Here is a 27,705-nt window from a genome sequence, read left to right as displayed (position 1 = left end):
CCTTGGTGTCCATATGTCTGTTCTCTACATCTGTGTCTCAACTTCTGCCCTGCAAACCGGCTCATCTGTACCATTTTTCTAGGTTCCACATACATGCGTTAATATACGATATTTGTTTTTCTCTTTCTGACTTACTTCACTCTGTATGACAGTCTCTAGATCCATCCACGTCTCAACAAATGACTCAATTTCGTTCCTTTTTATGGCTGAGTAATATTCCATTGTATATATGTACCACAACTTCTTTATCCATTCGTCTGTTGATGGGCATTTAGGTTGCTTCCATGACCTGGCTATTGTAAATAGTGCTGCAATGAACATTCGGGTGCATGTGTCTTTTTGAATTACGGTTTTCTCTGGGTATATGCCCAGTAGTGGGATTGCTGGGTCATATGGTAATTCTATTTTTAGTTTTTTAAGGAACCTCCATATTGTTCTCCATAGTGGCTTTATCAATTTACATTCCCACCAACAGTGCAAGAGGGTTCCCTTTTCTCCACACCCTCTCCAGCATTTGTTGTTTGTAGATTTTCTGATGATGCCCATTCTAACTGGTGTGAGGTGATACCTCACTGTAGTTTTGATTTGCATTTCTCTAATAATTAGTGATGTTGAGCAGCTTTTCATGTGCTTCGTGGCCGTCTGTATGTCTTCTTTGGAGAAATGTCTATTTAGGTCTTCTGCCCATTTTTGGATTGGGGTGTTTGTTTCTTTCATATTGAGCTGAATGAGCTGTTTATATATTTTGGAGATTAATCCTTTGTCTGTTGATTCGTTTGCAAATATTTTCTCCCATTCTGAGGGTTGTCTTTTCGTCTTGTTTATGGTTTCCTTTGCTGTGCAAAAGCTTTGAAGTTTCATTAGGTCCCATTTGTTTATTTTTGTTTTTATTTCCATTACTCTAGGAGGTGGATCAAAAAAGATCTTGCTGTGATTTATGTCAAAGAGTGTTCTTCCTATGTTTTCCTCTAAGAGTTTTATAGTGTCCAGTCTTACATTTAGGTCTGTAATCCATTTTGAGTTTATTTTTGTGTATGGTGTTAGGGAGTATTCTCATTTCATTCTTTTACATGTAGCTGTCCAGTTTTCCCAGCACCACTTATTGAAGAGACTGTCTTTTCTCCATTGTATATCTTTGCCTCCTTTGTCATAGATTAGTTGACCATAGGTGCGTGGGTTTATCTCTGGGCTTTCTATCTTGTTCCATTGATCTATGTTTCTGTTTTTGTGCCAGTCTTGATTACTGTAGCTTTGTAGTATAGTCTGAAGTCAGGGAGTCTGATTCCTCCAGCTCCGTTTTTTTCCCTCAACACTGCTTTGGCTATTCGGGGTCTTTTGTGTCTCCATACAAATTTTAAGATGATTTGTTCTAGCTCCGTAAAAAATGCCATTGGTAATTTGATAGGGATTGCATTGAATCTGTAGATTGCTTTAGGTAGTATAGTCATTTTCACAATGTTGATTCTTCCAATCCAAGAACATGGTATATCTCTCCATCTGTTGGTATCATCTTTAATTTCTTTCATCAGTGTCTTATAGTTTTCTGCATACAGGTCTTTTGTCTCCCTAGGTAGGTTTATTCCTAGGTATTTTATTCTTTTTGTTGCAATGGTAAATGGGAGTGTTTTCTTAATTTCTCTTTCAGATTTTTCATCATTAGTGTATAGGAATGCAAGAGATTTCTGTGCATTAATTTTGTATCCTGCAACTTTACCATATTCATTAATTAGCTCTAGCAGTTTTCTGGTGGCAGTTTTAGGATTCTCTATGTATAGTATCATGTCATCTGCAAACAGTGACAGTTTTACTTCTTCTTTTCCAATTTGTATTCCTTTTATTTCTTTTTCTTCTCTGATTGCCGTGGCTAGGACTTCCAGAACTATGTTGAATAATAGTGGTGAGAGTGGACATCCTTGTCTCGTTCCTGATCTTAGAGGAAATGCTTTCAGTTTTTCACCGTTGAGAATGATGTTTGCTGTGGGTTTGTCATATATGGCCTTTATTATGTTGAGGTAGGTTCCCTCTATGCCCACTTTCTGGAGAGTTTTTATCATAAATGGGTGTTGAATTTTGTCAAAAGCTTTTTCTGCATCTATTGAGATGATCATATGGTTTTTATTCTTCAGTTTGTTAATGTGGTATGTCACACTGATTGTTTTGCGTATATTGAAGAATCCTTGCATCCCTGGGATAAATCCCACTTGATCGTGGTGTATGATCCTTTTAATGTGTTGTTGGATTCTGTTTGCTAGTATTTTGTTGAGGATTTTTGCATCTATATTCATCAGTGATATTGGTCTGTAATTTTCTTTTTTTGTAGTGTCTTTGTCTGGTTTTGGTATCAGGGTGATGGTGGCCTCATAGAATGAGTTTGGGAGTGTTCCTTCCTCTGCAATTTTTTGGAAGAGTTTGAGAAGGATAGGTGTTAGCTCTTCTCTAAATGTTTGATAGAATTCACCTGTGAAGCCATCTGGTCCTGGACTTTTGTTTGTTGGAAGATTTTTAATCACAGTTTCAATTTCATTACTTGTGATTGATCTGTTCATATTTTCTGCTTCTTCCTGGTTCAGTCTTGGAAGGTTATACCTTTCTAAGAATTTGTCCATTTCTTCCAGGTTGTCCATTTTATTGGCATAAAGTTGCTTGTAGTAGTCTCTTAGGATGCTTTGTATTTCTGCGGTGTCTGTTGTAACTTCTCCATTTTCATTTCTGATTTTATTGATTTGAGTCCTCTCCCTCTTTTTCTTGATGAGTCTGGCTAATGGCTTATCAATTTTGTTTATCTTCTCGAAGAACCAGCTTTTAGTTTTATTGATCTTTGCTATTGTTTTCTTTGTTTCTATTTCATTTATTTCCGCTCTGATCTTTATGATTTCTTTCCTTCTGCTAACTTTGGGGTTTGTTTGTTCTTCTTTCTCTAGTTTCTTTAGGTGTAAGGTTAGATTGTTTACTTGAGATTTTTCTTGTTTCTTTAGGTAGGCTTGTATAGCTATAAACTTCCCTCTTAGAACTGCTTTTGCTGCATCCCATAGGTTTTGGGTTGTCGTGTTTTCATTGTCATTTGTCTCTAGGTATTTTTTGATTTCCTCTTTGATTTCTTCAGTGATCTCTTGGTTATTTAGTAACGTATTGTTTAGCCTCTATGTGTTTGTGTTTTTTACGTTTTTTCCCCTGTAATTCATTTCTAATCTCATAGCGTTGTGGTCAGAAAAGATGCTTGATATGATTTCAGTTTTCTTAAATTTACTGAGGCTTGATTTGTGAACCAAGATGTGATCTATCCTGGAGAATGTCCCACGCGCACTTGAGAAGAACGTGTAATCTGCTGTTTTTGGATGGAATGTCCTATAAATATCAATTAAATCTATCTGGTCTATTGTGTCATTTAAAGCTTCTGTTTCCTTATTTATTTTCATTTTGGATGATCTGTCCATTGGTGTAAGTGAGGTGTTAAATTCCCCCACTATTATTGTGTTACTGTCAATTTCTTCTTTTATAGCTGTTAGCAGTTGCCTTATGTAATGAGGTGCTCCTATGTTGGGTGCATATATATTTATAATTGTTATATCTTCTTCTTGGATTGATCCCTTGATCATTATGTAGTGTCCTTCCTTGTCTCTTGTAACATTCTTTATTTTAAAGTCTATTTTGTCTGATATGAGTATAGCTACTCCAGCTTTCTTTTGATTTCCATTTGCATGGAATATCTTTTTCCATCCCCTCACTTTCAGTCTGTATGTGTCCCTAAGTCTAAAGTGGGTCTCTTGTAGACAGCATATATATGGGTCTTGTTTTTTTTTTTTTTTTTTTTTAATTAATTAATTTATTTACGGCTGTGTTGGGTCTTCGTTTCTGTGCTAGGGCCTTCTCTAGTTGTGGCAAGCGGGGGCCACTCTTCATCGCGGTGCGCGGGCCTCTCATTATCGGCCTCTCTTGTTGTGGAGCACAAGCTCCAGACGCGCAGGCTCAGTAATTGCGGCTCACGGGCCCAGTTGCTCCGCGGCATGTGGGATCTTCCCAGACCAGGGCTCGAACCCGTGTCCCCTGCACTGGCAGGCAGATTCTCAACCACTGCGCCACCAGGGAAGCCCTGGGTCTTGTTTTTGTATCCATTCAGCAAGCCTGTGTCTTTTGGCTGGAGCATTTAATCCATTCACGTTTAAGGTAATTATCGATATGTATGTTCCTATGACCATTTTCTTAATTGTTTTGGGTTTGTTTTTGTAGGTCCTTTTCTTCTCTTGTGTTTTCCACTTAGAGAAGTTCCTTTAACATTTGTTGTAGAGCTGGTTTGGTGGTGCTGAATTCTCTTAGCTTTTGCTTGTCTGTAAAGCTTTTGATTTCTCCATCAAATCTAAATGAGATCCTTGCTGGGTAGAGTAATCTTGGTTGTAGGTTCTTGCCTTTCATCACTTTAAGTATATCATGCCACTCCCTTCTGGCTTGTAGAGTTTCTGCTGAGAAATCAGCTGTTAACCTTATGGGAGTTCCCTTGTATGTTATTTGTCGTTTTTCCCTTGCTGCTTTCAATAATTTTTCTTTGTCTTTAATTTTTGCCACTTTGATTACTATGTGTCTCGGTGTGCTTCTCCTTGGGTTTATCCTGTATGGGACTCTCTGCGCTTCCTGGACTTGGGTGGCTATTTCCTTTCCCATGTTAGGGAAGTTTTCGACTATAATCTCTTCAGATATTTTCTCTGGTCCTTTCTCTCTCTCTTCTCCTTCTGGGACCCCTATAATGCGAATGTTGTTGCGTTTAATGTTGTCCCAGAGGTCTCTTAGGCTGTCTTCATTTCTTTTCATTCTTTTTTCTTTAGTCTGTTCCGCAGCAGTGAATTCCACCATTCTGTCTTCCAGGTCACTTATCCGTTCTTCTGCCTCAGTTATTCTACTATTGATTCCTTCTAGTGTAGTTTTCATTTCAGTTATTGTATTGGTCATCTCTGTTTGTTTGTTCTTTAATTCTTCTAGGTCTTTGTTAATCATTTCTTGCATCTTCTCAATCTTTGCCTCCATTCTCATTCCAAGGTCCTGGATCATCTTCACTATCATTATTCTGAATTCTTTTTCTGGAAGGTTGCCTATCTCCACTTCATTTAGTTGTTTTTCTGGGGTTTTTTCTTGTTCCTTCATCTGGTATATAGCCCTCTGCCTTTTCATCTTGTCTATCTTTCTGTAAATGTGGTTTCTGTTCCACAGGCTGCAGGACTGTAGTTTTTCTTGCTTCTGCTGTCTGCCCTCTGGTGGTTGAGGCTATCTAAGAGGCTTGATGGGAGGCTCTGGAGGTGGGTAGAGCTGACTGTTGCTGTGGCGGTCAGAGCTCCGTAAAACTTTAATCCACTTGACTGTTGATGGGTGGGGCTGGGTTCCCTCCCTGTTGGTTGTTTTGCCTGAGGCAACCCAACACTGGAGCCTACCCGGGCTCTTTGGTGGGGCTAATGGCAGACTCTGGGAGGGCTCACGCCAAGGAGTACTTCCTAGAACCTCCGCTGCCAGTGTCCTTGTCCCCACGGTGAAACAGAGCCAGCCCCCGCCTCTGCAGGAGACCCCCCAACACCAGCAGTTGTGTCTGGTTCAGTCTCCCCCAGGGTCACTGCTCCTTCCCCTGGGTCCCGATGCACACACTATTTTGTGTGCGCCCTCCAAGAATGGGGTCTCTGTTTCCCCCAGTCCTGTCGAAGTCCTGCAATCAATTCCCACTAGGCTCCAAAGTCTGATTCTCTATGAATTCCTCCTCCCGTTGCCGGACCCCCAGGTTGGGAAGCCTGACGGGGCGCTCAGAACGTTCACTCCAGTGGGTGGACTTCTGTGGTATAAGTGCTCACCAGTCTGTGAGTCACCCACCCAGCAGTTATGGGATTTGATTTTACTCTGATTGCGCTCCTCCTACCGTCTCACTGTGGCTTCTCCTCTGTCCTTGGACGTGGGGTATCCTCCTTGGTGAAGTCCAGTGTCTTCCTGTCGATGATTGTCCAGCAGCCAGTTGTGATTCTGGTGCTCTCGCAAGAGGGAGTGAGAGCACGTCCTTCTACTCCGCCATCTTGGTTCGCTTGGATCAAGAATCTTAAAACCTATGTATTGATATCTCTCTGGAAGTCACAAAACTTTTTTTGAACAAAACAAGTTATACACTTAAAATTTTTTTTTTAAGTTTAGTAGATTTAATTCCCAAAGTTGGTCTATTAGTTATCTGTGCTGAATAACAAATTACAGCAGAGTCTCTGTTGGTGAGGGGTTAGGGCATTGCTTGGCTGAATGCTTCTGGCTCAGGGTCTTTCATGAGTCGAGGTGTCAGCCAGGGCTACAGTGGTCTGAAGGCCGGATTGGAGCTGGAGGGTGGCTCACCCTCAGGGTAAGAGCCTTTGCTCCTTACCACTGGACCTTCCATGGATGCTTGAGTGTCTCCATGACATGGCCGCTGGCTGCCACAAGGGAGCCAGCAGGAAGCGGCAGTACCTTCTATGACCGAGGCTCCAGAGTCATACAGTCGTTTCCACCTTTTCTGTATAAATGAGTCATTAAGTTTAGCCCACACTCAAGGGGAGGAGAATTAGTCTTTACCTTTTGAAGAGAGTGTCAAAGAATTCGTGAACGTTTTCAAAACCATCACAGTTGGCCTGAAAGCATCTATTTAACTGCCCCCGAAAGCTTCAAAACTTTCAGTAAGCTTACATCTGATCCTAAGGTATCCAAATCGAATTTTAAGATACAGACTACTAAAATTCAAATGTTGAGTTGTAGAATGTTGAGCTGGAAGGGGCCTTGTTGTGCCCTGTCGTGACAAATGAAGATACTGGGGTGGAGGAGGTGACGTGTAATAGTGGTTGTCAGGCCTGTTGTTGACATTCTCTCTTGGCTTTGGAGAGGTTCCCTTTCCGTTGTACTCAGGTTCATGTTCTCCATGTTCTGCATCAGACTCAAAATTCCTTTTTCCTTCTCTCTCTCTTGTGTGTGGAGAAGAACTGAGAACTAGATCATTAAAGTTTAACTAGACAAGTACCCCTGGTTCTCTTTTCTCTGTGTAGCTAAAGGAAGAATTTTAATGCAAACATAACTTTCCCCTTCACTTCTCTGCCAAGAGAGGTTTAGTGAGATTATGCTGTATTTCTTGATACAGCAGAATGCCAGGCAAATGTGTGAAGGAGTAAGCCTTAGTACCAGATGGAATCTACAAAGACCTGCGTTGCTGGCTGCCACCTTGAAACACTTAAAGATAAGTGGGTTTCTTAAACCTAAGTGTGTTCTTGGTTTTATAAAAATCTCTTTAAAAACCTGCATAAAGTAGAGCTTGATATCTCTAGAATAGTGAGGTAAAACATCCGTTAAGAAAAATTGTTTTAGCCTGAAGGTGCATGATTTGACAGTTCTCAGAGAAATTAATCTTGTGGCAAAACTAATTGGGGTTCTGTTTATTTTCAGCCATGCATATTTTCTGCTTTACTGCTCTTTGCCCGTTTTGTCTTGTTTTGTTTTGTTTTTTTCAGTTTGCCTTTGTAACTGTGACCAGTGTCTCCACTGTACCTCCCTACTTCCTTTCTCATGATGAAAATCATAGGATACTTTAAATTATAGAAGACAGTACACATACAAAAAGTGCTTGAGAATGTTTGTTTTCCTCTTCCTAGTCAAAATTTCTGTTTCAGGTTCTTCTGCAGCTTGGGCTATGGCTGCCAATGCCAGATGGCACCGTTTCTGAGAAAAGAGCTAGCTTTTGCTTAGAAGTAATACCCACAAACAATGCCAAATTAGCATAAGCAAATGTCAGTGAGTTAACACAAAGCCAACACTCATTCTATCTTTTCTTTCCTTCCTAGGCCATGGGTGTTGAGAGTGACCAGGAAATTGTGCAGATGATTGGAACAGAGGAGCACGTGATGGCTGCATTTGGGCCCAGTTTGGAAGAGTGCCAGAAAGCTCAGATTTTCACACAGATGCAGGTGTGTCTTTTCATGTTGTCCTTTGCTATGAAAGGGAATTGGAGATTTAATGCCGCTCATTGATAAAGCATCAGATACAGTGACTTTTAAGGGTATAGGTTTGGGGAAGATGTTGGGGAGATGGGAGGAGTGGTAGAGAAGCTTCTTTGACTCATTATTTGAGGGATTGGAGGAAGGAGTTTGCCTAGACAAATTATCAGCCTTTGGTGTGTAACTTAGAAGCAGGGGGACCAAGAGGCTTTTGTTCTGATAGGATAGCAAGTACTCTTCTTTTCCTTATTTGCCTGAGTGATACAAGTTTTTAAACTACAGCAACTCTAGTGTAGAAGGTTTTTTTTTTTCATGTGTTTCTCTTTAATATTCCTTTTTATTCCCTACTTCCAGTTGCTTTCAGCATCCAGTTGTATGTGGTCTGTATCCCTTTTCCTGAATTCCCAGTGTGTCCAGCAAGAAATACCCAGGTTTAGAACCCCTTTACCACTATAGAGCCTTCATTGACCTGCCTTGGGCACTACCAGTTGGAACCTGTGGATTGTAGGGCAAGACTCAAAGATGAAGTTAGAGAACTGTATATATGCTAAACATAATCAAAATAATTGCACTTCCCTTCCTATGTGACAGGGAGCCCTAATTGCCATACTTAGGATTTTTAGTTATACATTTGTGAAGTGCTTTCCTAAGTGTAAATCAATAGTGACATTCCTCATAGTCATCCTGGGAGGTAGGAATTCCTTACTGTAGAAGCACAATGGACAATTCTTATATATCCATACATATATTGTCTGTTCTGTGGGTTGCTTACAAGGTATAAATTCCATGCTGCTTTTTTCTTGTCACCCAGGATGTTATTAGAGATAGCATCTTATATCTGTTAGTATGTGTTCTGAAAAGTCAAACCAGTCTTGATATTTTCATAGACTGAGTCAAACATTTAGGAAGGTTGATTGTCATATGTAAGTACATATAATTCAAAAGCACAAATCAGTAGGGATTATTCTTATCACTGCCTTCTTTTTCTGTAGTTAATTAACAGTCAACTCTAGTTATCAGGCAGGTAGCATCAGGAAAAGTTGTTTGGATTTAGGAGATTCTAATTTTGCTCTTCATCGAAAGTGAAATATTTAGTGAATATACATTTTTGTTATAGACTGAAATTACATTGTCCAGGGGCTCCAAGAACGTGAAGAGAAAACGTTAAGAAACACCGAGGAATTGGCTCACTTTTGGAAGACGCACTCTATGCTTTAAAGCTGTATAATGCCTTGGAAGAACGATTTGCCTTAATGCTACCCCCGTGGATTCAGTGCGATCCATTATTCATTTATTACAAACATCATCATTGTTGGTCAGATAACCTTTTCACTGTAAAGCTATTTGAGCAGGGGCTAAACAGTGGGTTGGAAAATCATTCATTTATTTCTCTTCAATAGGTACTGACAGAAAATTTTAGCTAACGGAACTAGAAAAGTTCAGTTAAAAGATGAGGAGAATGTGCAGTTATTTAACTTAAGAAAGACAAATGTTCCTAACGTGAGAAAGACAAACAGGAAGTAGAAGTTTGAGATGGCTTGTTCTCTGTATGCTGGATTAAAGCAAAGATGAATTATTTGCAACTGATGAAAGGTTACAGTGGCACAGGTAATCCAAAATGGTTGATAAATTGAACATATGAGTTAGGGTAACATGAATATTTTATGTTATTCTAATCGAAAATGTAGCAAGTACACTTTATCTTACGTAATAGAACTTTTGACGACGTGGCACTTTAGTGGATTGCTTAAAATCTGTGTTTTGTTTTGTCTTTAATGCTTCCCTTTTCAGTGACTCCTCCACTTCTGCTCACAAAGCCTTTTTGCTGTTATATTGGTCATGGATGTTTTACATTTTCATTGCCAGGGGCTCTGATAAATAGGGAAGAAATTAGTTATTACCTTTTTGGGAGGATAGGATGCACTAGGGGTGTCATCTTGGCCTGTTTATGAACAGATTGGGCTCTTACCCTAACCCTCACACTGTGAACCCCTGGCAACTTTATTAGGTATTCTAGGGAAAAGGTGACTTTCTGCTACATCAGAAAGAATAGCAGGCTCCCCTGTGTTCCTCTGTTTCTTGCTCAAAGAAGTGAAGAATCTTTAGCCTCTTTCCCAAGGGAACTAGAAGACCCAAATTTAATGAAGACAGCTCAGTTTAGGGAAAACTGAAGTGCCTATCTATTCGTGGTTCCCACCAACTGCTGACTTGCCTCAGTCAGTTACTTAGTTACTACTTACTGCTAGGTTACACAGCTTGTGTTTTAAAGGTCTTAGTTTATTTTACACTCTAAATGACCTTTTTTTTAACCAGGGAAGATTCCTAGATTTGATGTCCAGTCTTAACAGAGGAGTTCCATTTAGTTCCAGGCACTATTTTAGTCACTAGGAATCGAGGAAAAAGACGACATGTCATCTAGTAAGAGAGCCATACAGGTAAATAGACAATTAAAATATAGTGTGATCTGAACATGAATGGAAGTACTCAATTCTTTATACATAGGGAATTAAAATAGCACAGAGAAAGGAGTGTGGTTAGGAAAGGCTTCAAAGAGGAAGTGATACCTGATCTAGGTTTTGCAGCATGGAGAAGAAATTTCCCAGGCAGGTAACTGGGGACAGAAATTCCAGGATAAAGAATCAGCCCTTTCTTCTAACTGAAAACCAGTTTAAAAAAAAAAAAAAAAAGCATTAATTGCTTTTACAAAATAATAAGAACCACATTATCCTCTTCTTTTCGAACTTTTTTTTATGGAAAAATTTCAACATATACAAAATATACGGAATAGTATTATGAACCCCATGTGCCTATCACCCAGCCTCAACAATTAAAAACACTTTGCCATTCTTGTTTCATCTAAATCTCTACCTCCTCCTCACCTATTACTTGATTAGTTTTTAATATTTCATTTTTTAGGTAAAATGTATATACACTGATAAGTACAAATCTTAATTGTATAATTTTTATAAGATATAGAATATTGCCATTACCCCAGAAAGTTCCCTCATGCCCCTCCTAGTTAGTTTTCACCTCTATTATCTTCTTCCCCCACTGATCTTATTTTTTCACCATAGATTAGTTTTGCCTGTTCTAGAATTTTATATATGGAATTATGCAGTGTAAACTTCTTGGTGTCCAGCTTTTCTTGTTGAGCGTATTGTCTTAGATTCAGCCAAGTTGTTCCTCTTTATGTCATCTATCCATGTGGTCTGTTCCTTTTTATTGTTTTTTTGTTTTCTGTGTGGTTTTTTTGTCTTTTTTTTTTTTTAATTTGGCCACACTGCGCAGCTTGCAGGTTCTTAGTTCCCCGACTAGGGATTGAACCTGCGCCCCTGCAGTGAAAGCACGGAGTCCTAACCACTGGACCACCAGGGAATTCCCATGTTCCTTTTTATTGCTGAGTAGTGTTCCATTGTATGAATATACCACAGTTTGTTATCTTTCCCTGTTGATGGACGTTTGGTTTGTTTCACTCTTTTCCTGTTATGAATAAAACTGCCGTAAACGTTTGTGTACAAGTCTCTGCCTGAACAGTTTGGCATTTCTCTTGGATAAATACCTAGGCGTAGAATTGCTGGATCAAAAAGCAGTTGTGTATGTAACTTTTATAAAGTTGGAACTGCCAGATCTTTTTCCAAAGTGATGGTACCATTTTGCAGTCCCCCCAGCTGTGTCTGAGAGTTCTGATTGCTTCACATCCTCACCAACATTCAGTGTTGTCAGTCTTTTTAAGTTTAGCTATTCTAGTGGGTGTTTGGTGGTATCTCATTGTGGTTTTAATCATGCATTTTCCAGATGACTAAGGATGTTGAACACTTTTTCATGTGCTTATCGATTTCCTTTGTGAGGTGTCTGTCCAAATCTTTTGCTCGTTTTCCTCACTGAGTTGCCTTTTTATTATTGAATTTCAGAGTCCTCTTTAAAAAATATAAATATAAAAAAAAATAAAAATAAAATTAAAAAATATATATACATATATCCTGGCTATAAATCCCTTGTCAGGTTTATGTATTGCAGGCATTTTCTCCCAGCCCATTACTTCCCTATTCATTATCTTAACTGTGATGAGCAGTTTTTAATTTTGATAAAATCTGATTATCAATAGGGTGTTTTTATTTGTTTTTTTATGGTTATTGATTTCCATTTAAAGAAATCTTTGCCTACCCCAAGAGCAGTAACATATTCTCCTATGTTTTATTCTGGAAGCATTATAGTTTTAGTTCTTATGTTTATGTCTAAAATCCATCTTAAACTAATTTTTCTATTTGGTGTGAAATAAGGGTCAAGGTTTATTTTTTACTTTATGGATATTTAGTTGTTTTGACATCATTTATTGAAAAGACTTTCCTTCGCCCATTGAATTGCTTTGGCACTTTTGTCAAAAATCAATTGACCATAAAAGTGTGGTTTATTTCTGGACTTGTTATTCTCTTCCGTTGATCCGTTTGTCCTTACCCTCTCATCACACTGTCTTGATTACTATAGCTTTATAGTTGAAATCACGTAATGTAAATCCTCTGACTTTTTCAGGATTGTTTCGGCTATTCTTTTTCATTTTCATATATATTTTGGAATCAATCAATTTTTGTTTTTTAAAAAGCCTGCCAGGAGTATAATTAGCAATTATGATATATCTCTTGGTCAGTTTGGAGAGAATTTTAACAGTAAGCCATCTTAACACTATTATATGTTCCAGTCCATGAAAATGGCATAACCCTCAATTTATTTAGGTTTTGTTTTCTTTCAGCAATGCTTTGTCAATTTCAGGATAGAGGTCATACATGGTGTAATTCCTTTTTGAGGGGAAAAACTACTACCCCAAAGTGTTAACTATAGACTGTGGTGCTCTCTGGGTGCCTGCACCCAGAGATGGCTGGGTGATCTATCTCCTCTGTATTTTCTAAATTTGATGGCTGATACATCTATCTCCTCTGTATTTTCTAAATTTGATGGCTGATACATCTATCTCCTCTGTATTTTCTAAATTTCCTACAATAATCATGTATCAATTTTATAGTAAGAAAACAAATTATAAAATAAAAAAGGAACCAGTGTATTAAATAGCATGTAAATGCTACTTTGTCATTGATTTATGACAAATGTTGATTTTTGACTAGGACCAATTCAGCTTTCTCTATAACCAGGATCCTTGTCTGTTTTGCTTATAGCGTCGTGTATGGGTAGTTTAACAAATTCTCGCTGATGATGTCATTCAAACATTATTATAAATATATTCTGTTTTTTACAGGCATTAAAATATATAGGGAACAAAGTAAGAAGGCAAAGGATGTGGGGAGGTGGACCAAAGAAAACCAAAATAGAAGAAGCAAGAGAGCTCCTGGCTTCTACCATTCTGACCCATGTACCAGTGAGTAACCCCTTTGCAACTGAGTAATGATCATTGTGGGGTCCATGCATTTCTGTTAAAGAATTTTGAATACAAGTTTACATTAATTAAAGTATAGCTCCTTAAGAAAAGAGAGAATCCTAAAGAGGACTCTCCAGTGGACTGCCCTGGAAATAAGCTTCCATTATCAATAGTTTATTTGTACTTAGAGAATGTTAGCTGTATTGTATCATCATCATGTTTACTCTCTCTTGGTTCTTCTTTCAATCCAAAATTACAGTTTTTTATATTCATGTATATAGTAGCACTGCTATTAGATTTCACCGTTTTGAAGGACAGGGATGGTGTCTTAGATATTTTTAAATAACTTAAAATGAGCTTACAGTGCCTTGCTCATATGGATACTTTTTTTTAAATTGTGGTAAAATATACATAACATAAAATTTACCTTTTGTTAAAAAAATTTATTTATTTATGTATTTATTTTTGGCTGTGTTGGGTCTTCGTTGCTGCGTGCGGGCTTCCTCTAGTTGTGGTGAGTGGGGGCTACTTTTCGTTGTGGTGCACGGGCTTCTCATTGCCGTGGTTTCTCTTGTTGCGGAGCACGGGCTCTAGGTGCACGGGCTTCAGTAGTTGTGGCACACGGGCTCAGTAGTTGTGGCTCATGGGCTCTAGAGCGCAGGCTCAGTAGTTGTGGCACACGGGCTGGAATCTTCCCAGACCAGGACTCGAACCCGTGTCCCCTGCGTTACGAGGTGGATTCTTAACCACTGCGCCACCAGGGAAGTCCCAAAAATTTACCATTTTTATATGTACATTTCTGAGGCATTAGATACATTCTCAATGTTATGTTACCATCACTACCATAGATACTTATTAAAATATTGGATGGGCTTATCTCCTAGACCTTGAATTTTAGAGTTCACATTGTCCAGCCTCCTTCACTTACAGTGAAGATGCTCAGGTCTGGAAAAGCTAGATGATTTACCTTGTCATCCAGCTGGTTAGTTGTCAGAGAGCGAGCTAGAATCCCATCTTCTGACCCTTAATATTTATTTTTTTTAAATTAACTTATTATTAAACAGAGATCAGCCATGTTGGCAAGAGTCGTTCTTCCCCCACTCCCATTTAATATATATGCTACTCTTTCTAAGTTATAAAATTATTTGTTAGTCAGACCATCTTGTTAACCAAATAGTCTGCTTTTTGATGAATTAGCATGTGTATTATGCACGATGATCTAATTCAGGGATTGCAGATTCTACCTTCAGGGGCTGATTATAAATAAAGGAAAGTTGAAGGAACTGCAAAAGTGAACAGTGACCACCTAAACTGAATCTTAATGATTGTTCTCTTATTTTGAAACACCTTGTTAGCCAAATAATATGGGTCTCTGATTCTGCCCTTTGGCTGCCACTCATTTATGTGTATCCTTGATCTAATTCAAAGAATTAGAAAACTCTTAATGTTAAAGCTGTGTCTGAACTGAATTTTAGGTGATTAGAAAAACAGTTTAAAACTCAAAATAGCAAAAATGAGTAGTGGAAACAACAAGGGCTTTAGAGTCAGAGAGATAAGGGTTCAAACTGGGTTTCTTAACTTCCTAGCTGATTTACTTTGGGCAAATCTTAACTTTTCTAAGCTCCAGTTTTCTCATCTGAACAATGAAACTAATACCATTGTGCCAATTCAGTGATAGGGTGCACATAAAGCTCCATGGTTTGCTGGCTCCCAGACATGGCCACCACGTCTCCATTGGGGTATCACTTAGCTTTGTACAATAGCTGAGGAGACCTTTTGGTTAAAAAGTCTTAGCTGATAGAATGCTGGCTATACCGAAATTTATTTATGTAAATTGATAAAGCTGAACATTGGTACTTCTGTGTGGTTGCAGTGGGCCTAAGCTACCGTTTTTATAGTTTTGTTAGGGCTTCCCTGGTGGCGCAGTGGTTAAGAATCCACCTCGTAACGCAGGGGACACGGGTTCGAGCTCTGGTCTGGGAAAATCCCACATGCCGTGGAGCAACTAAGCCCGTGAGCCACAGCTACTGAGCCCGCGTGCTACAACTACTGAAGCCCGCGTGCCTAGAGCCTGTGCTCCGCAACAAGAGAAGCCACCGCGATGAGAAGCCCGCGCACTGCAATGAAGAGTAGCCCCTGCTCGCCGCAACTAGAGAGAGCCCACGCGCAGCAACGAAGACCCAATGCAACCAAAATAAATAAATTTTTTAAAAAAAGAAGTTTTGTTATATATGATCCAGTGAGGAGTAAAGTCAGAATAGATAAACCAAGAAAAGACCTTCATTTTCCAGAATGGTTTAGGACAATATTTACCTAGGAATACTGTTAGAGGTGATTTTAGATGATATAAGGACATTTTTCTTTAAATAATTATGTACTTATTAGAAAAAATACAACTAGCACATTAAATCCATTTCTGTGGTATTTAGGATTTTATGGTATTGTATAGATGAAGCTTACTTAAAAATGAGTTGTTTAAAGTTGACTAAAAATATTAAATAATTAATACTTTAAGTGTTACAGAGATATGACAGTAATCATGATGGTGGTACTTGAATGAGTAAAATGTAGAAAGCACTGGTTCAGATGTATCTACCTAGAGGGAGAGAGATGGGCAGGATGCTCAGCAGTCCCTGCACTTGTACTTGAGGCTTTGGCTCCGAAGTCCGGCCTCTCAGTTCCTTGGAAGTGAGAGTTTTTCAGACTACGTAGTAGAGTCAGCATCACCTGGGAACTTGCCAGAAGTTCTTGGACTCTACCACAGACATACTGAGTCAGACACTCTGGGAGTGGGGCCCAGCAATCTGTTCTAACAGGCCCTGCAATGATTATCATGCACACTAAAATTTGGAAACGACTGCTCTAAGGGTTTCCCCAAGATGCCTAAAGACCTCTTTTTCCTCCAAGATAATATTAAAAGGACTCCAGAGTTTTGGCGATAACAATTCTGTTTCAGTGTTCCAAGCTCCTTTCGTAGGTCTTTTTTCTGTCCCCCTTTCAGATAGTTCACAAAGGGATAACAGAACTATTATTGTCATTCTACCAAAAAGTGATGTCAGCTACTAGATTAAAGGATTCCCACTCTCCATATCAGTAGGAAAAATGGGCTCAGTATTAACTTATTTTTTCGATTTAGACCTAAGGTTTACTTTTCAGCATATAGTAGTTTAGAAAGGGGGGAACAGCAAAATGAGTTAATGTTCAAGTGCCTTTTAAAGTGCAGTGGGGCATCTGCTGTAAATATCCATATTTATTTCTACTTATAAATGTCTTGGGAGAATCTCCCACTATTTATGCAAAATAAACACGTGGTACAGACTTTGTTAAAAGTTGAAAATTTGGTTAATGAAAATTTGCTTCATTTTTTTCATTAACAAAAAAAGTAAATACAACTAGAAGAGTTACATGTTCAATGCAACTCACCACATTAAAATCAGAAAAAAAAATAAATTAGATGTATCTGAATGGAGGACCGTACAGTTTGTAAATACCAACTGAGAATGTAAATTACGTACAGCTACTCAAAGACTGGGCTCTTCTGCTCAGTGTTGTGGTAATTGGTGTTATGGTTGTAGGGTTTTTTTGTTTGTTTGTTTGAGGATGGACCAGAGACTTTTCTTTTTGAAGATCTAGATTTATTCCAACCTTTCTTATTGACGTAATTGTTTTGTGAGTACAGGATGACAAAATAGCTTTTAGGGCTGCTTTTTCTCTTACCACATTCCAAAATTAACACATTTCTTTTAACACATTCTAAAGTTCTCAGTAATAGAAAGGGGATAAATTGACCTAATGAAGACATGAAACTTCCTTTGAAGGAGAATGAACTTTTGGAAACATATACAGAATTTCTAACATCCTATATTATTTAGTGTAATTCCTTAGCAGCAACAGAAAAGTGTGTGAAGGAGACCGGTTGCTGTTCTTTAATCTGTCATAGTGATAAACTTAATAGGATATCATTGGGATCTTACTCAATGATTAAGGAAAGTAAAACAGAAATTTTATAATATGAATTTTCTATAGACAAGCCTATAAAATGTTCCTTAGAATTGGCAGAAGCTTAGTCCACACTCTCAGAACTGATTGTTTAGGTTGTAGAGAAAGAATTTACCTAGTTACCTAAGGTTTTTGTCTCCCCAAACAAACCAGTGCAATGATTTAACCAGTTCTGATTTAACTTACTGATTGGGCCAGATTTGTTGATGTAGATTTCAGTTGTAGAAGAGAAGATTGAATAGAACATTTGCAGCAAATTTATTCATCAGTCTGTTGATTCATTCTATAGATATTTGGTGAGTCCTGACAATGTACCATTCCTGTTATTTATTGCTGCATAACAAACATTTCCAAACCTTAATGGCTTAAGATAACTGTTTATTGGTCTCTCTCATGGTTCTCTGGTTTGCCTGGGCTCAGTGGTGGGGAAGGACGTTCTCAGTTTGGGTCTCATGAAGTTGCAGACGGATAGCAGCTGAGGATGGAGTCATCCAAAGGCTCGACTGGGGTGGGCATCCAAGATGCGTCTTCACTCATATCTCTGGCTCCTCATTGCTTTTCCAAGTGGCCCTTTTCTCCCCAACAGAGTGTCCTAGACTTCTCACATGGTACTTCAGGACTTTAAGAAAAAGGAAGTGGAAACTTCTAGTTTACAGGCCAACCCAAAGGGGGTGATGGACTCCACCTCTTAATGAAGGAATGGCATAAAACATATAGGGAGGGAAAGAGTTGATGGTGATCATCTTTGAAGAAAAGCTACCACAGGTATTGAGTACAAAGATGAAAAGTCATCATCTCAGTTCTCAGGAAGTTTATAGACTAGTTGAATTTCTTTGAATAGGGAGAATCAAAACAATTCATTGTTTTCTTATTTAAATATGATAACACTGACTGTTTTCTTGAGGCACGTTAAATTTTAATGTGCATTGTCTCAAAAATTTTCTCTGATTTCTGAATTACAGGTTAAAGAATTCAATTTCCGAGCCAAATGTATCTATACCGCAGTGATGGTGCGAAGAGTAATTCTGGCCCAAGGAGATAATAAAGTTGATGACAGAGATTATTATGGTAACAAGCGATTGGAGTTGGCAGGACAGGTGATTTAATTATTTTATGTCAGAAATCTTATTTTATTTTCCTCAATAAAAATTAATTTAGTGTTCATTTTAGATAGGAGGAAGAGATGGTTGAATGGAATATAGGTTTTGTATATTTGGAGTATAAGCATTCACACATGACTATCTCTTTGACTTAACAATTGCTATGAAAACTCTTAGTTCTTTAAATATGTTAATAGTGTTACCTATATTATATCTTTTTTTGAGATGTTTACCCTCATTCTGTTTAATGTAGGACATGATGTATGGCTTTAAGTAATATCATTTATTCAGTTAACAAATATTTATTGAACTCCTATCGTGTGCCAGGCATAGTTCTAGAAACTGATATACAGGGAAAATAAGACAGACAAAGGTCCCTTTTCTCTTAGTCCATATAGTCTAGTGAGAGAGATAGACAATAAACAAGTAAACAATCCCCTAACTTTTTTGGTGATGTAGTAGAAGTAGGTTAGTGAGGACATCTTTTATCTCATTTTCAGTCTTAGCCTGATAAATTTTATCTTATTTTGAGAGTATATATCCCTTTCAGCTGGGTAACAGGTGTCTAAAACTTTGAAACTTCATGTTTCAGCATTTAAATCAGAAATTCCCTTTAAATCAAACAGCTAGAATATAGACCTGGCTGCTTTTGGTATTTTCTCTTTGTTCTATTTATTTATTTAGTTGGTTGGTTGGTTGCACTGGGTCTCAGTTGTGGTGGGTCTTAGTTGTGGCAGGCAGGCTCCTTAGTTGTGGCTCCAGGGCTTTTTAGTTGCAGTTTTCCAGCTCCTTAGTTGCAGCACGTGGGCTCCTTGTTTGCAGCAGGCGGGCTCCTTACTTGTGGCATGCAAACTCTTAGTTGCGGCGTGCGTGTGGGATCTAGTTCCTTGACCAGGGATTGAACCCAGGCCCTCTGCATTGGGAGTGCAGAGTCTTATCCACTGTGCCACCAGGGAAGTCCCTATCTTTGGTTTTAAAGAAGTGCCTTGGTGTGGTGGTCTCTGTTAATATCCTACTTAGGGTTCACTAAGTTCTTAAGTCTGTAAATTTATGTCTAACCAAATTTGAGACATTTTTAGTCTTTATTTCTTCAAATATCTTTTTTGTACTATTCTCTCTTCTCCTTCTGACTCAGATTATATTGTTAGACCCTTTGGTATTAAGGCTCTGTTGATTTTTTTTCAATTTTACTCTCTTCTTCAGATTGGATAATTTCTATTGATCTATTTTCAGGTTCCCTTACTTTTTCTTATGTTGTCTCTAATATGCTATTACACTCATCCAGTTAATTTTTTAGTTTAGATATTGTATTTTTCAGTTGTAGAAATTTCATTTGGGTATTTTTTCTCTACTGAGATTTCTTGTTTGTTTATTCATCACAACCATATTTTCATTTACATCCTTGAACTTTAACATCTGTTTTAGAATCCTGGTCTAATTCCAACATATCAGTCATCTCTGGATCAATCTCTTGATTAAATTTTCTCTTGAGTATGGGTCATGTTCTCCTTTTTCTTCATGTGTGTAACAATCTTGGATTGTATCCTGATGGACATTGTGGATGATGAATGGTAGAGACTCGGGATTCTGTTTTATTCCTCTGAAGAATGTTTTTGTTTTTTTTTTTGAAGAATGTTTTTTGTTTGTTTGTTTTAAGGCAGTTAACTTGGCTGTAAACCTCTGAATCCTGTCTCCTTGCAGCAAACAGCTGAAACATTCTGTATAGTTCTTTCAACCATAGCTGGGCTGTAAGATGTTCCTTCCCCCATTCTTGTGGTTATTTGTCTTACCAATTTAAGCAAGTATTTTTAATTTTTAAAGAACAATGTTATGATTAAACAATAATGTAACAGTAAACATTATAAAACAGCAGATATTAAAATAAAACTAATAATACACAGTAAAAATGTTTTTAAAACATATTAGTACAGTAAAAAGACTTTCAAACAATTACAAGGAAGTTTACAGTGAAAATGAGTCTTTCTCCCACTCTGACCCCCCCCACCCTTTCACCTGACCCAGTTCTCAGTTCCTCCCCCCAGTAATGGTCACTTTTCTCTTCATCTCCTCTATCCTTCCAGAGACACCCTATGCATATACAAATATCTTTATTAACTGGCTTTTTAAAGTTTTACTGTTGGAAACTCATGGCTTGTGGACATTCGGGCCTGTGTGAATTTATGCTAAGTTTTCTGGCCTCCTTTGGGGTCCTTTGTCAAGGGCAAGTTTGGAGTCAGGCTTTGCAGTTTTAGAAGAAATCACATAAAGGAACATTTTGTCCTCATTAGTATGAAACATATATTGAAAGCAGTATGTCTGCTTACTTAGTGGGGATTTAATCATTAAATGTGTGTGTTGCCACAGAAATTGACATATGCCTGCTTTTGTGTATGTGCTTTTTAGTTACGAAAATTTTCGTGCATACAAGACTATATATAACACATATGTGTGTTTGTGTATTAAGACTCAATAAAGCAAATATTCACATGTCCCAACTCAAGAGTGAACACAGCATTAGTATGTTTGAATCTTTTTATGTGCTTTCTCTGATTCTCACCTGCCCCTCCCATCTGTCTGTTCTGGAGGCTCTGGCCAGGTGCCTGCCTATTTACCTGGTGCAAAGCCATCCCAACACATTCCTGAGCATTTACTGTGAGATTGGGTGAAGCACAGGTCCATTTCCCAGGAGCATCCCTCAGCAGGCCTGAGCTTCAGATGTGAGTTTCAAGATTTTTAAAGCTTGAAGTCTTACTCAGAATCCCAATATTGAAACAGATAAAAGTTGAGCCTCTCTGGTTGAGGTGGGGTGTAAGGGCTTGTTTCTCTGCCTGTTTGCCCTTCCCTCGAAACTACTCTGTGAAGTTCATAAACACAGTCTTACTGCTCTACAGAACCAGGTGTAGACTCTTTTTTTTTTGGCCACGAGGCATGTGGGATCTTAGCTCCCCGACCAGGGATCGAGCCTGCACCCCCTGCACTGGAAGGTGAAGTCTTGACCACTGGACCGCCAGGGAGGTCCCCAGGTGTAGACGCTTTAGCAGGCTTGTCAGGGTCCTTGATGATCTTGCCCCTCTGCACCTTTCCAGCCTCATCTCATGCCAAGGCGAGCCACTCCTTCCCAAACACAGTGTGATGCTCTTTCATCCTTTGAGTTATGCCTTCTGCCTATGTTGCCCCTCCGTTATCTCCCCTTCTCCTTCCCCATCATGAGGGGCTCCTATGCATTCATCATTCTTTGAGTCACCCTCTTTGAAACCACCTGTGAACCCCAGGAGTAGTTAGTAGCTCGGTCGTTTAGGTCTTTATTTGCATGCTGAATTACTGTACAATTCTCTACCTGCACGCTTCTTTCTCCCTTTAGACCGTAAACTCATTGAGGGCAGGAACCACTTACATTCATATTCATCTCTCTGTCCCCAGATAAAGTACTAGACACCAGAGATACAATAGTGAATGAGACTTGATGGGGCACCTGCTCTCAACAGTGTACATTTTGGTAGAGGAGACAAACAAACAAGGAACAAGTAAACAGTAAATAAGTGTGATATTAGATGGTCGTAAGTGTTTAAGGCAAACCAAAAACAGACTAATTAATATTAGAGAGAGAGTTGGGATGTTGGTTGGGGAAAGGGTGTTACTTTATTCTGGATGATCAGGAAAGACCTCTTTGAAAAAGTGATATATTTTAAGCCAAGCCCTCAGACATTCCAGCTGAGACTTGAGTGAGGAGAAGCCAGTCTCATGCAACCTCAGGAACTGCATTCCATCAAGAGACCCGCATAAGCAACATACATCCCCAGGCAGCGCCTGTATTGGAGGAACTGGAAGAGGACCACTGTGGCTGGAGTGTGAGGTTTAGGGGTGGTGAGAGAGGACATTGTAGAACTAGCATCGTAGGCCATGGGAAGAGTTTTGGATTTAATTTCGCATGCAGTGGAAAACCACGAGAGAGTTATAATCGGGGAAGTGGCACCAACTGATTTTCAGTTTAAGAGATCTGATTTGGAGATGAACAGACCAGGAATGGACCAGTTAGGAGACTGCACAGTATTCCAGATGACAGTGATGGTGGCTGGAATGATAACAGCAGATATTAATTACCATGTCTAAAATGTAAAAAACTGGAATTGAAAAATTAGAGCAGTTTTAGGTTTTGAGAAAAAATTAATGCCTGGAATACTTGGGAAGTTCTGTTTGGTTAATGGCTAATGCCAACAGGTGGGTTTTTGGCCACCTCAGATTGACCACTGTTCAGGGGACTGTGTGAATCCCCACCACCAACTGTCCCAATTTTTACAGTTTTTTAATTGGAAAAGAAATCATGCTGTTAAATGAGTCCTTTAAAAAAAATGTTGGGTGTTTGGAGGACTAAGGAATGGAGCTGAGAGGGGAGAGGAGAGACTGTCCTGTTGCTTAAAAAATTAGAATTAAAAAGAGGGTTCCCATGTGCAAGAAAACATTGCTTTATAAACAATGTACAGACATAAAAGACATTGTGTTGGCAAAACTGTGTAAAAACAATAGCTGCTAATTTCACACCCCATGGGATGAGGGAGTATAAATGTGCTTCAGCTTTAGATAACAGGGCTGTATCCACTGGCCAAGCGGGTTCACAGAGCTTTCCCTTAGCCTCACTGCCACCAGAGGGCTGGCCGGCCAGCCGCCAATAGAGGTGTTAGCAAAACCTACCGATTTCAGGCTTAATCTTTCCACCTACCTTTTCTTTTTCAGTAATGTGTTCATTATTTGCTGAGCATTACTCTATTCTTCGTCTGCAGATTTTTTTGTTTCTAATGCAGCTTGCTTTGTATGGGTGAGATATGGAACGGCACCAAAATCCGGCACCCTGGAAAGCCAGGGATTTCCACCCTGTGACAAAAGAATGCCGTCTTGACTTCAGAGATTGCCTAATCCCAGCTGTTCTGATAATGTAATTAAGGCTGCCTAATGTCTTTAATTTTGCAACCAGCTTGTGTGAAAAGGAGAATTTGGCACTCTGAAGGCTTAAACACTAAATAGCAATCTCAAGACGCCTAATTAGAATTCTCTGACATTAAGCTAATTGGTGAAACTGTATTTCAGCAGCTTAACTTCTTTATTAATTTTTTTTAGCATTTTCATTGAAAATCAATTGATGAGCTGTCAGCATTTTTTCTTAAATATAATTTGCTCTTTAGTGCTCCTGTCTTAGGCAGGCTGAAAGGCCTCATGCTAGCAATGAAAGGTACTGAATATTATCACCAGCATTCCATCCCTTTTAATCATTTTACTCTTGACCTAAATAATGTGGTTTATTGTGTGACTTGGCCTTGTAGCTTCTCACTGCTCTGTGAACTGGAGAACGTTATTTCTCTTACGTTGAAATTTTAAGGGTGGAGAAATTTATTAATGATGCATTAGTTTTGTTGAGTGTGCTCTTTCATATTACTTGTTTAGTACCGGGGCGTTTCCTTGTGCTTGAATCAGGGGGCTACAACAAATTCAGCTAGGATCCAAAAAAACTTTGTCATAATTTGAGACACAAAAGTCTAAGTGTAAGGAACTAATTAAAATAGAGCTGAGCTTTTGTGGTTTAGGTTAAGGGCATTTGCTTCTGTTCAGGATGCTTATTCAAGTTCCTTTTGCCAGTTTACACAGGAAGTTGCTGAAATGGGCTTCTCCATCCCTCTCCTCCCCTGCACCTGCTTCCATTCCCATATTCTTTCTTCCATGAAGGAAACTGCTGGGTCTGAGTGGAAGATAGGATTAAGCTCTCAGAGGAGGAAGTTTTCTTTTTAGAACACTTCTGACATGGTAAATCAAGTTCAGGATCCTGGCTTTCCCATCTGCAAAGTTGATTGTAGTAGAAAAGTGGAAGGACTTGTCTACCTTAAGGGGGAGGAGTGTAAAGTAACGTTCCGTTCAGGAAATGCTTTCTTCAGCAGTGTTTGGAGGAGACTCATTGGTTTTAATGTCTTCATTTTGAGTCAGAAAACTACCAGTGGGTTATAAGCATTCAAGAATAGTGTGAAATTTGGAAAATCTTTAGCTTACAAGATTTCACTGAACTTCAGAATTCCTGTTTAACTGTATAATGGGTGCATATATAATGTCCCCCAATATTACATTACTGTTTGGTTAGGTAGCTTAGATTACAAATATATCCTACTTTTTTCTTCCTCTATAAAGGAAAAAAACAACGAATATAATTAATTTTGCAGGGGAATTTAAGTAGTTGTGATAATGTATTTGATTATTGAAGAAGTATGCCTGCTATTTATTTGTCGTAAGCCACTTATTTAGTATTGCGAACTGTATATAAATGGTGTTCTGGTTATATCTGTTTCTGCATTGCATGGCTTAAGACAATCACCGTTTTGTTGTATCTCACAATTTTGTGGGTCAGGAATTCAGGCAGGATTGTGATTCGGCTGTGTGATTCTTCTGTTTCACATGGAGCTCGGTTAGTAGTTGTTCTGCCGGAGGTGGTGGGGTGTCTGGAAGGCTGGGCTCAGCTCGGTCTTGACCATTCCAGTGCTGTGGCATCAGAGTGGCTCAGGACTCCAAGTGAGTTTCACATGCACAAGAGAATCTGCGTGGCCTTAATGACCTGGTCTTAAAAGTCACAGCTTCACTTACTTTACTTTATTGAAAAAGCAGTCACAACCCACACCTGATTTGGGGCAGTAGGGGACATGGGCCACACCTTTGAATGTGTAGTTCAGGGGTCAGCCAGAGAGTTGGGCAAAGTTTATATACCTAATCTTGGGGTTTTCTCCCAAGATTAAGTTGGGTAGTGGATTTGAGGGTGTTGATTTTATTTGTGGTTCTCTCCTTTCTGTGAATTTCCTCTCACTTTCCAGCTACCGTGGTGGCTCAGATCTTTTCCCTCTGGTCCTTCAATCCAGTAAAACTGTGGGTCTCTCTCCGACTTTTAGCTTCCAGTGTAGCTTGGACCCTTTTTGTTAATGTGTCCTACCCTTAGTTGAAAAGCCTTAAAAATGGAAATGCAAAAACAAAAAACAAAAAACAAAAACAAAAACAAAAAAAATGTCGATAAGTGTCAACTTTCCTCCAGTTTCTGCTTGCTTTTACTCTCCAGTGCCTTCAAATAGTTTCAGTATTTTGTCCAGCATTTATAATTTTTATGAGCAGATGAATCCATCTGATAGGAGCTACTTCATCAATTCTGGCAACAGAACCATCCTAGTCTATTTTTATGACTTCCTATTCCATCCCATTGACTTGTTTTCCATGGTTACTATGGTTTAATATTTATTATATAATTTTTAACATAAAAAGTATAAATAAAAATGTCACAGATATGTAAGTTATGAAGGGGACAAATAAAATCAACACCCTCAAATCCACTACCAACTTAAGTAATTCTTGATAATTGACCATTAATTACCATTTCATTTACTTATATATTTCTTCCTTACTCTGTCTTCTCTTTTCCCCACTATCCTGAATTTGAGTACTTATTATTTTCTTTTTTATTGCATCATTTATTTAAAATTTTTAAAATAGTTTATTACAATATAAGTTTCACTTTTTTAATTGAAGTATAGTTGATTTACAATGTTGTGTTTCAGGTGTACAGCAGAGTGATTCAGTTATATATATATGTTTGTGTGTTTGTATGTATGTAGATTTTTCTTTTTCAGATTCTTTTCCATTATAGGTTATTACAAGATACTGAATATAGTTCCTTGTGCTATACAGTAGGTCCTTGTTGTTTATCTGTTTTATATGTAGTAGTGTGTATCTGTTAATCCTACGCTCCTAATTTATCCTCTCCTCCCTACCCTTTTCCTTTTTGGTAACCATAGTTTGTTTTCTATGTCTGTGAGTCTATTTCTGTTTTGTAAATAAGTTCACTTATATCATTTTTTAGATTCCACATATAAGTGATACCATAAGATATTTATCTTTCTCTGTCTGACTTACTTCACTTAGTGTGATAATCACTGGGTCCAACCATGTTGCTTCGAATGGCATTATTTCATTCTTTTTTTATGGCTGAGTAATATTCCATTGTATATATCTACCACATCTTCTTTATCCATTTATCTGTCAGTGGACATTTAGGTTGCTTCCATGTCTTGGCTATTGTAAATAGTGCAGCAATGAGCATTAGGGTGCATGTATCTTTTCAAATTATAGTTTTCTCAGGATATAGGCCCAGGATTGGGATTGCTGGATCATATGGTAAGTCTATTTTTAGTTTTTTAAGGAACCTCCATACTCTTCTCCATAGTGGCTATACAAATTTACACTCCCACCAACAGTGTAGGAGGGTTCCCTTTTCTCCACACCCTCTCCAACATTTGTTATTTGTAGACTTTTTAATGATGGCCATTCTGACTGGTGTGAGGTGGTACCTCATTGTAGTTTTGATTTGCATTTCTCTAATAGTTAGCAATGTTGAGCATTTTTTCATGTGCCTGTTGGCCATCTGTATGTCTTCTTTGGAGAAATGTCTATTTAGATCTTCTGCCCATTTTTTGATTGAGTTGTTTGTTTTTTTGATATTGAGCTGTATGAGCTGTTTGTCTATTTTGGAAATTGATCTCTTGTCAGTCACATTGTTTGCAATATTTTCTCCCATTCTGTAGGTTGTCTTTTCATTTTGCTGATGGTTTCCTTTGCTGTGCAAAAGCTTTTAAGTTTAACTAGGTTCAATTTATTTATTTTTGTTTTTATTTCCATTACTCTAGGAGATGGATCCAAAAAAAAACGTTGCTGTGATTTATGTCAAGGAGTGTTCTGCCTATATTTTCCTGTAGGATCCAGTCTTACATTTAGGTCTTTAATACATTTTGAGTTTTTTTTTTTTAATATATAGTGTTAGAGAATGTTTTATTTATTTTTTAAATTAATTTTTATTAGAGTTAGTTGGTTTACAATGTTGTGTTAGTTTCTGCTGTACAGCAAAGTGAATCAGTTATACATGTACATATATTCACTCTTTTTTAGATTCTATTTCCATATAGGTCATTACAGAGTATTGAGTAGAGTTTCCTGTGCTATGCAGTAGGTTCTTATTAGTTGTCTCTTTTTTTTAAAATTTTTATTGGGGTACAATTGATTTACAATGTTGTGTTAGTTTCAATCTCTTTTATATATAGTAGTGTGTGTATGTCAATCCCAGTCTCCCAATTTATCCCTCTCGACAACCCTTTCTCCTTAGTAACCAAAGGTTTGTTTTCTACATCTGTGACTCTATTTCTGTTTTGTAAATAGGTTAATTTATACCATTTTTTTAGATTCCACATATGTCATACTGAGT

At 38.3% G+C, this 27,705-nt stretch overlaps 1 protein-coding gene across 4 annotated transcripts in view; it reads left to right on the top strand.

Moving 5' to 3' along the window:
• Positions 1-27,705, top strand: part of POLR3B (RNA polymerase III subunit B) — a 122,235-nt gene that overhangs the window by 27,460 nt on the left and 67,070 nt on the right. For all 4 annotated transcript variants that reach the window (XM_061206515.1, XM_061206514.1, XM_061206513.1 and 1 more), the window contains 3 exons: positions 7,815-7,937; positions 13,216-13,335; positions 18,297-18,431. In XM_061206515.1, coding sequence (XP_061062498.1) covers positions 7,815-7,937; positions 13,216-13,335; positions 18,297-18,431 — 378 coding nt within the window. The remainder of the gene's footprint in view (positions 1-7,814; positions 7,938-13,215; positions 13,336-18,296; positions 18,432-27,705) is intronic.

Source organism: Eubalaena glacialis, chromosome 11 (genome assembly GCF_028564815.1).
Source record: "Eubalaena glacialis isolate mEubGla1 chromosome 11, mEubGla1.1.hap2.+ XY, whole genome shotgun sequence".
NCBI lineage: Eukaryota > Metazoa > Chordata > Mammalia > Artiodactyla > Balaenidae > Eubalaena > Eubalaena glacialis.
Note: the sequence above shows the minus strand (reverse complement) of the source record. Positions and strands in the feature narration are given on the sequence as shown.